General features: G+C 34.3%; 1 protein-coding gene across 1 annotated transcript; it reads right to left on the minus strand.

Annotated features, from left to right (window-relative positions):
* Positions 1–1,047: 1,047 nt before the first annotated feature.
* Positions 1,048–8,927, minus strand: LOC132740938 (5'-3' exoribonuclease 1-like; the record flags this gene model as incomplete). The annotated part of the gene is made up of 4 exons (XM_060728999.1): positions 8,812–8,927; positions 6,951–7,107; positions 6,113–6,232; positions 1,048–1,214 (listed from the first exon to the last, which is right to left on the minus strand). Coding segments are annotated over exons 2-4 (416 nt in total), but the record flags the coding sequence as incomplete, so codon positions are not given.
* Positions 8,928–9,645: the final 718 nt, after the last annotated feature.

The raw sequence follows: 9,645 nt of genomic DNA on the forward strand, positions 1-9,645 counted from the left end.
CATACATAAGAATTTATCGGTTGTCTATACATGTATATAGAATGTAAACAATGATTAACGAGGTCATGCGCACCTGCGTTAAAAAGGGTTAAAAATAGGCATCTATATATAGAATATCAACAAGAGAGAAAATTAGGTCATATAAATACATGTCAAATTACCGCTCTGTAATGCTTTCCCAGCATTTCATTTTCTGGGCATTTGATAACCCAGGGGAAAATTTCCCTTTGATTGTCAAAAGATTTTCTGACACCGCCTGTGCCAGGGCGTCTAGTTCATCACTGGCCCAGTTTGGCTTTCTCTTTGAAGCGGCCATTTTCTTTTCAAGCAGACGATTATGAAACCGGAAACTAGTATTGCGCAAGCGCACCGAAACCGAAAGTACGTTGCTACGGAAGCTTTTTATCTTAAGATTTATCGTAAGTGTATTTTGAAAAAAAATATCGTAAGATATTTTTTTTCACTTACGATTGGTTTTGTGAAACAGACTTAAGATTTCACTTACGATTATCGTAAGTGAAAAACTTAAGATAAATCGTAAGATTTTTTGTGAAAATGTCTGCTGGTGAGCTAAAAACCGATGGTAGGTTTTAGACATTAGCAAAAGTTGGAAGATAAAATTAAAATTGTTCTCTGTAACTTTTCAAATCACATGTAAATGACACCATTGTCTTCAACTTCACATAAACATAATTTTTTTTTCTTAGCCAGACTTCATTTTAATTTGCTGCACACAAGAAATAAGTTGTTATGTATCCCAATATTCTTGTTTAAACAAATATGCAACATTACATTTGTATAACATAAACTTCATTGTCTCTTTTTTTTAAGTTGCTAAATTTGACATGACAAATTTTTTGTTACTCAATAATTTCAATACAATAATTAAAGTTTGGTCGTTGATAATCAATGCTTCTCTCATCAGAATGCAGCTTTCTTTAAAATAAAATTTTTACATGGAATAAAACAACAGAATATTTCTTTTAATAAAATGCCTTATATTTCTTTCATAACTGGTATTAATTTTTTTTATTTTGTAAAACTTACTTGGAATGACTGATAGCAATGTCCGGGAAATCTGGTAAAGGAGAGGGATATGGCTCGCCAGCTTCCGGTGTATATTCGTAACACAGGTGCGGACCATGACCATTACGTGCCTTCTCCTCATCCGTAAGAAGATGCTCTACAGATCGAATTGCTGTGAGTAGTCGATTCTAAAAAAATAGTAAATGAAAATATATTGATTTGTCTTGCATAAAATCTAAAAGTGTCCATTATTATTGCGAGATATTTTAAAACAAAAATTACTATACACATATAGTTAAAAACAATGACACCCCTAGAGGGAGGCCAGCTTTGACCCCAGGGCTTTTATTTGAACAAACTTTGTAGACACTTACTAGAAGATGTTTCATGCTTAATATCTAAACTCTAGGTATTTGGGTTTTTTCAAAGAAGAGTTTTTTTAAAGTTTTTGCTATATACATATTAAAATAAATTCCAAGATTCTCATCCCCGCCCGCCCGGCAAAAATTGCTCCGCCTGAACGATTTTTATTAAAAAAAAAACAAGGGTGCCATAGTCACAAAATACGCCCGTTTACGAAAAAGCTTTAGATGGAGATGGCGGCATTATGGATAAGTGTTATCTAGCAAGCAGGTTTTTATTCTTGGCACTGTGTTGTTAAATGAACCTTAAAACAAATCAAATAGGGAAGATATGCACAGAATGTGTGTGACCTTGACCTTGGTCGCAGGGACCTGAATTTTATGCACGGCACTCAGCCTCACAATGATGAAACATTTGTGCCAAATTATATTGAAATCCCTCTATGCATGTAGAAGTTTTGCTCCAGACAAGTGTTTTTCTATGAGCCTAACTGTGACCTTCACCTTTGACCTAGAGACTTGGTTTATGTGCAGGGCACTACGTCTCATGGTGGTGAACAATTCTATAAAAGTAACATTAAAATTCCTCCATGCATGTAGAAAATATGCTCCGGACAACATCTGGATATTTAATCATCTCCGGTGACCTTGACCTTGCAAATATTAACCTAAATTAAATGTGTAACACCTGTAGTCATGATAGTTACCATTTGTGCTACAATCCATCAATAAATGATGACTAAATGGTCCCTATAACCATCTTCAAATTTTTATCTGAACTTTGACCTCTATGTGTAACCTTGACTTTGGTCGCAGGGATCTGAATTTTGCATGCGACACTAAGCCTCACAATGGTGAACATTTGTGCCAAGTTATATTGAAAACCCCCTATGAATGTAGAAGTTTTGCTCCGGACAAGCGTTTTTTCAATGAGCTCTAAGTGTGACCTTGACCTTTGACCTGGAGACCTGGATCATGCATGGAGCAATACATATCATGGTGGTGAACATTTCCATAAAGTATTATAAAAATTCTTCCATACATGTAGGAGATATGCTCCAGACAAAATCTGGATATTTCACCATCTTTTGTGACCTTGACCTTGCATATATTGACCTAAAGTACATGTGTCACAGCCGTAGTCATTATAATGTCCATTTGTGTTACAATCCCTCAATAAATGATGATTAAATCGTCCCTATACACATCTTCATATTTTTAATCTTTTTTTAAACGGGCGTATAAAAAGTACATGTAATTTAATAACTAAAAAATTCTGATTTAAGATTTTATTCTAGGGAAATACATTTCATTACAATTCTTAATCTTTGAATGAGCTGAACTGATATTTACTTGAAAATTAAAATATAATTAAATTTCTATGAGAAAGTATTTACATTTGATAAGGTAATTACTGTATGATCTTTATGAACAAATACCAAGTCTACAGAACACCATAGTTATCACAGTTAAGAATCTTGACCAATGAATGAAAACATGTGTAAATAAATGTTACATTCTTTACAACATACTCAAGTCCAAGAAAGAGGATTATTTCATGCCCTTTGATTAAATTCTATTTTTAGAATTGAAAGTGAAAATAGATCAAGGGGAGTAATTGTGTGTTAGTCATTTATGAACAAAGTAATAACTTTGTTGTCTCCCTTTGATTAAATTCTATTTACAAAATCTGGATATTTCATCATCTTAGTGACCTTGACCTTGTATATATTGACCTAAATTATATGTATCACAGCCATAGTCTTGAATAATGACCATTTGTGTTACAATCCCTCAATAAATGATGACTAAATGGTCCATATACACATCTTCATATTTTTATCTGAACTTTGACCTCTATGTGTGACCTTGACCTTGGCCGCAAGGGACCTGAATCTTGCACGCGACACTCCGCCTCACAATGGGTGAACATTTGTGCCAAGTAATATTGAAATCCCTCTATACATGTGGAAGTTTTGCTCCGGACAAGCATTTTTCAATGAGCTCTAAGTGTGTGACCTTGACCTTTGACCTAGAGACCTGGTTCATGTGCGCGACACTGCTCCTCCATAGTGGTGAACATTTATATGAAGTTTCATTAAAATCCCTCCATACATGTAGGAGATATGCTCCGGACAAAATTGGACGCCGCCCGCCCGCCAGGGGCGTTCCCATAATACGTCCCATTTTTCAAACGGGCGTATAAAAAAAAAAAAAAAGAAAGAAAGAGAAAGAAAGAAAGAGAAAGAAAGAAAGAATAAGAATTGAGTTTTTAGCTTGATTACTGTGTACGGGAGCCAGGTACTTAAAGTATATAAGTGTATCATCATCTGTGCGGCCGAAAGTCCGTCAGTCTCGGTCCTGGCTGAATAAAGATCGGATCATGCGGGCCGAGATGAAATTTCTTACTGAATAATCCTCGGGTCCAAATAAAATTTCTAAGAGCTAAAAATAACCTGTTTTGATAGTTAAAATGAAATGTGTTAAAGAACTTTAACAATATTGAAGTTTGAAACACAAAAAAACAATTTTGGACAAGTCAAATATTCAAATAAACAGCAGTTCATCGGTAAATTCTGCCGTAAACTACAAATTTGGTAATTTTGTTTTACAATGCCTTTTAGAATAGCAGCTGAATAATTATCTAAAAATACTAATTGTGAATGTTTATGCAGGAAACAGACATTTTTTCGTTTGTCACATATTTTCGCGATGCCGATTTTTATAATAAAAAAAGAAGTCACAAAAGTAAGCCTTGTATTGATAAAAATTGTCCAATAACACTTTAAATAAAGTTTATTAATTAAATTTACCTACTGTTTTGTTTACATTAGTTTAGAATGAGACATTTGCCAGTGTGTGTTGTACAATGGATATCTTCTTAAGGGGGGGGTGTGTGGAATCACAGATATATTAGACAAGCTCCATGATGGAATTAATCAAGAAAAAACAGCAGAATTGGGAGTGTCAGGATTTTGAAATTCCTAGTGAGGACCCTGATTATTTCTACCGGCCACATTTTGTTTTGTTTCTTCATTGAAAAGCCACACTAAGAAAAGCCGTCATTTTGACATTTCACCCAGGTTGTTATCATATAATACGTGTAATGTCATGGCCTGAAATAATCTTCTGAACCAAAAATAAACAAAAGGGTGCTGGTCCTTGTGGCCTTAAAAATGAATTGCGCATAGAATATTCATGGTCAGCGTGCTGCTTGATTTTGTATGTAATCTTTATAATATCTAGTCATGGTATGAAAGTGAAAATAAGATAGCTTTATAATATATTAGGTAAATCTCTGTACTTTCTTTGCCAAATTTTCAATAGCTTAGATGTTAATTTTGCAATGTGATATATAAATAGGGTTGTCTTTTTGCAATGTTTTTTGTTAGCTTCATTGGTTGATTAATTAATTTACTCATGTTAAAGCACTATTAATCGGCATAGGCATAGTACATCTTTATTCAAAGCACTATTGATCGGCATAGGCATAGTACATCTTTATTCAACTCTTTTATAAAATTAAGAAGTCTTATTTTGTAACAATATATGTAGATCTATATATTGTTGTTTTTTTATTTTGTCCAAACATGTCAAAATATGAAAGGTTCAATAAAACAGCTAGATCATTACAATCAAGATATATTATCATGTTGCTTCTTAATTCTCAATCTGAATCTTACATACACAAAATATATAGAACAAATTCCCAAATATTGACCTCCTTGTGTGTAATTTCATAGCGAAAATGGAAAATAAAAATTAAAATCCACCCATCCGCCCCTTTTTCCCCCAAAATTTGATTGAGAATCTTGTTATTTATTTTCTATTGCCTAAGGAAAATCAATGACCCTCGGGACTGGGCCAATTTTGACCCCAGGGCTTTATTTTAGCAAACTTTGTAAACACTCACTAGAAGATGTTTCATGCTTAATATCTAAACTGTAGCTTTTTGGGTTTTTTTCAAAGAAGATTTTTTAAGTTTTTGCTATACACAAATAAGGAAAATCAATGACCCCCGGGGTAGGGCCAGTTTTGACCCCAGGGCTTTTATTTGAACAAACTTGGTAGACACTCACTGGAAGATGTTTCACGCCAAATATCTAAGCTCTAGCTCTTTGGGTTTTTTTAAAGAAGATATTTAAAGTTTTTTCTTTCGGTTGCCAGCAATTTTTAAAGGTGATCACCAAAGGAACTTTCCAGTGAAGTTTGGATGAAATTGGCTAAGTGGTTTATGAGGAGATGTCATTTAAAGTAAAAGTTCAAGGATGGACGGAGGACAGACGGATGCCGGACGAAAAACGATCACAAAAGCTCACCCTGTCACTTTGTAACAGGTGAGCTAAAAAAATTCACCCTCACCAGACATTTGTTTGTTTTAAGAAAAACAATTAAAATTAATAAAAGTAAACTTAAAATCATCAATTCTTAGAACCTATGCAGCAGTGTTGCCCCGTTTGTGTTCAATAACTTTGATTCTTCATTGTTTTCAGGACATTTTCCCCACCCCCTTTCTATTATGTTAGGTATAGCATTGCACAGCATTTATTGTAAAACTAACAACATTCAGATGATTCTGTAAACTAGCTGAATGGCTTCTTCACATGAAACAATAAAAAGTGTGCAGCACTGGAACCAACAGCAGTGATGGGGGAAGTGTTTTTTATGTAACTTTTTAGTATACCGGAACTCTGTCACGGAGGTCGCGATAATAAGATTTTTACCTCATCTATAAAAGGAATGAGAACGACAGCTTCCCAGTCTTGTTGTTTCCCGTTCAGATCTGTATCGAACTGTAGCGGGTAAAAATCTATCACAGGTGATGTGTCATTGATCATCAGTTTCTAAAATATATATCATAAATATAACATATTAAAGATAGCATTAACAAGTCAAAAGCCTCTTGTTAATAGTAAAACTGTTTTGTTTGGGTTTACAGCAAACTTACACAATTTAGGTCATGGCGCAAGAACAGGAAAGAAGATTTTGACTAACTTGGGTTTTACAAAAATCTCAAAATAACATTCTTGAAAATAGATGCTCTAAATCTTCATCCATTCATAACTGGGTTTGAAACAGATTTAATCAGACATTTTTAAATAATAATTTTTCATTATTTCCCTATATATACATGTATATATTTTTTTATTTAATGCATGTATCAAAGGCCCAAATATTCGAATGATGATACTGGCATTATGCCAAATATGTTATTGTTGAATATTTATGTGTATCTTAAAGTCTAAAAGATATATAACAAGAGCTGTAAATAGGGCATCTTGTCGACTAATAGTAAACAAGAGTCTGGATAATGTAGAAATTTCAATAAGAACCATTATTCTGTCAGAATCTGTTTAGAGAAATGGGTCTTTGACTGCTGAAGGTAAGGTTTCAACCCATTCACTTCTGTAGTTTTGGCAACACCAACTTGCACGCAAAAACTTTGTCAAAGTGTGATGGCTATGCTGAGGATAACACCGACATGACCGACAATAGCTCTCCCTATTCTTTTAAATAGTCAAGCTTATAAAAATGGGTTATTATAGCAACAAAGCCACTTACTTGATATGGAAGAGGTAATAAATCTTTACTGGCAGCAGGTAAAACTGCCATCAGTTGTTCAAACGGTTTAAATGGAGTGCCAAGGTCAAACCTTAAGTTCATATTTTTGAAATCCTTCACATCACTCATGTATGGTGCATAATGGTGTTGATAATACCTGAAATGTCAAGGTCAAACTGAGATAAAAAGGTCACAAAAACATGTCAAGGTCATACTGTATTGTACATCCTGTTAATTAAAACTTACATTTTTGTCAACCATTCTACAACTTTTACTATACTAAATTTACCATCTAAATGTTTGTTTGTTTGTCTCATTTTACGCCTTTTTCAACAGTATTTCAGTCATATAGGCGGGTAGTTTCCTAACCATTGTTCCTGGAGAGTTACACCAGTACTAGACAACCTTCCTCCGCGCTAAACTACCAAAGCATCTCCCGGGGATCGAACCCACGCCAGAGAGGTACCTGGATTAGAAGTCATCGACTCTAACCCCTCGACCACGGAGGCGGTACACCATCTAAATACTTCTGGTAAACAATTTCCACACTCTAAATGCATATTATGCCTCATACATACTTTTGTTTTTATTTCTAAACTAGAAATGTGTCCATAGGACACGGATGCCCCCACACGCCACTGTTCTGTCAATCTTATGACTCTAGGTCAAATATTTTTTGGACTACATGTGCCACAAGTTGAAAACTAAAAATCAACAAAGGGCCATAATTCTGTAAAATTTGGTCGCAGCGAAAATTCCTTCCTTTACTACCATCTTCACCTTAAAGTTGTTCATCCCTGGAAGTTTAAGCAAAATCTGCCATGCGGTTTAAGAGGAGTTGCGTTCACAAAATTTCTACATAGTATATAGTGAAAAAATCAACAAAGGGCCATAATTCTGTTAAATTTGGTCGCAGCAAAAATTCCTTCCTTTACTACCATCTACACATTAAGGTTGTTCATCCCTGTAAGTTTAAGCAAAATCTGCCATGCGGTTTAAGAGAAGTTGCGTTCACAAAATTTCTACATAGTATATAGTGAAAAAATCAACTAAGGGCCATAATTCTGTTAAATTTGGTCGCAGCAAAAATTCCTTCCTTTACTACCATCTACACATTAAGGTTGTTCATCCCTGTAAGTTTAAGCGAAATCTGCCATGCGGTTTAAGAGGAGTTGCGTTCACAAAATTTCTACATAGTATCTAGTGAAAAAATCAACAAAGGGCCATAATTCTGTTAAATTTGATCACAGCGAAAATTCCTTCCTTTACTACCATCTACACATTAAGGTTGTTTATCCCTGTAAGTTTAAGCAAAATCTGCCATCCGGTTTAAGAGGAGTTGCGTTCACAAGATTTCGGGACGTACGGACGGACGGACTGACGGACGGACAAGTGCAACGCTATATGCTCCCACATTGTGGGGGCATAAAAACTTTAGATTTTTTTTGGTGTCCTGTAACAGTTTCCAAAAAGTTACTCCTTGGCCAAGGATTACCTGAACCATCTATTGCCTCTGTTACCTTTGGCAATAAGGCAGTCGAAAAATAGTGATAAATACTGCAAGACCAGTCATTTACAAATAGCATGTAAATTATTACTTATATCTTTATAACTTTTCTTAAAATCTTAGTACATTTTCCTTAAGTTCGATTTTCTTGTCCAAAATTGTTTGGCTCATCTGGAGGCAAAATACGCTTTCAAGTCAACCATTCAGTTGGTTTTTGTCAATTTTTCAATAATTTTGGTCAACCATTCAAAGACTTTTTGACAATAATTCTGTTTTTGGTTAACCATCTTCATATCTGAAAAGATGGCCATATGCATTGTCCTATCCCTAAATATGTTTCAAATAATTTCTTACCAACTCCATGATGGTACACCTTCATAGTAGTAGAGTAAAATCCACTGTATCCCTCTAACGTAGCCTTCTGCTTGGTCTTGTAGTACTTCACTATAATATACATACAGACATATTATTATAATATATTCTATAATTATTATCTACATTCAATCGCTGGTTCTGAATTATACCATGTGACATTCCAATAAATTCCCATATTGTATGCTGTAGTATCCAATACATTTATGCTATATTGGATAGTTCTGTTTGATCTTTTGCATGTAATGCCAAAGACTGAAGCTGGTAATGACAAAAATATCCAAACAATGTCTGTAGCATCCCTATATGACCATTGTTCTCAGAATAATCATTTATTCATACAAGTTTCCTCAATATAATTTGAATATAGAAATATGAGGTTATTATACATTGTTGAGTTCAATACAGGATTCTATTGGAGTACAATTGATGCAGAATTCTATTGGACAAGTACCCAGCTATCAGACCATTATGGACGAGGAACAAGCTGGGTCCAATACAGGTTTTGCAGCTGTGTTTGACTTTTTAAAGCAATTGGAATTGTACACTGCTTGAGAAATAATATCAAACTTGCCTGATGGTTCAAAAGATTCATAAAATTTTAGATGATTGAGCCACATTTCAAAGTATTAATAATTTACTAGAATTACATGAAGATGCTCTTCAAAATTTGTAAGAGGAGATAACCTACAAAACCATCCATGCACAGAATTCTTATTAACTTTCCAAAATAAACTTTTCAGAAGACTTGGTAACAACCACTTTTTGTCTCAATGACATTTTAATCTGCACTTAAGAATCAAAGAATGGGTTAAT

The sequence above is a fragment of the Ruditapes philippinarum genome, unplaced genomic scaffold (genome assembly GCF_026571515.1).
Source record: "Ruditapes philippinarum isolate M1 unplaced genomic scaffold, ASM2657151v2 ctg23271_1_1_1_1, whole genome shotgun sequence".
Lineage (NCBI taxonomy): Eukaryota > Metazoa > Mollusca > Bivalvia > Venerida > Veneridae > Ruditapes > Ruditapes philippinarum.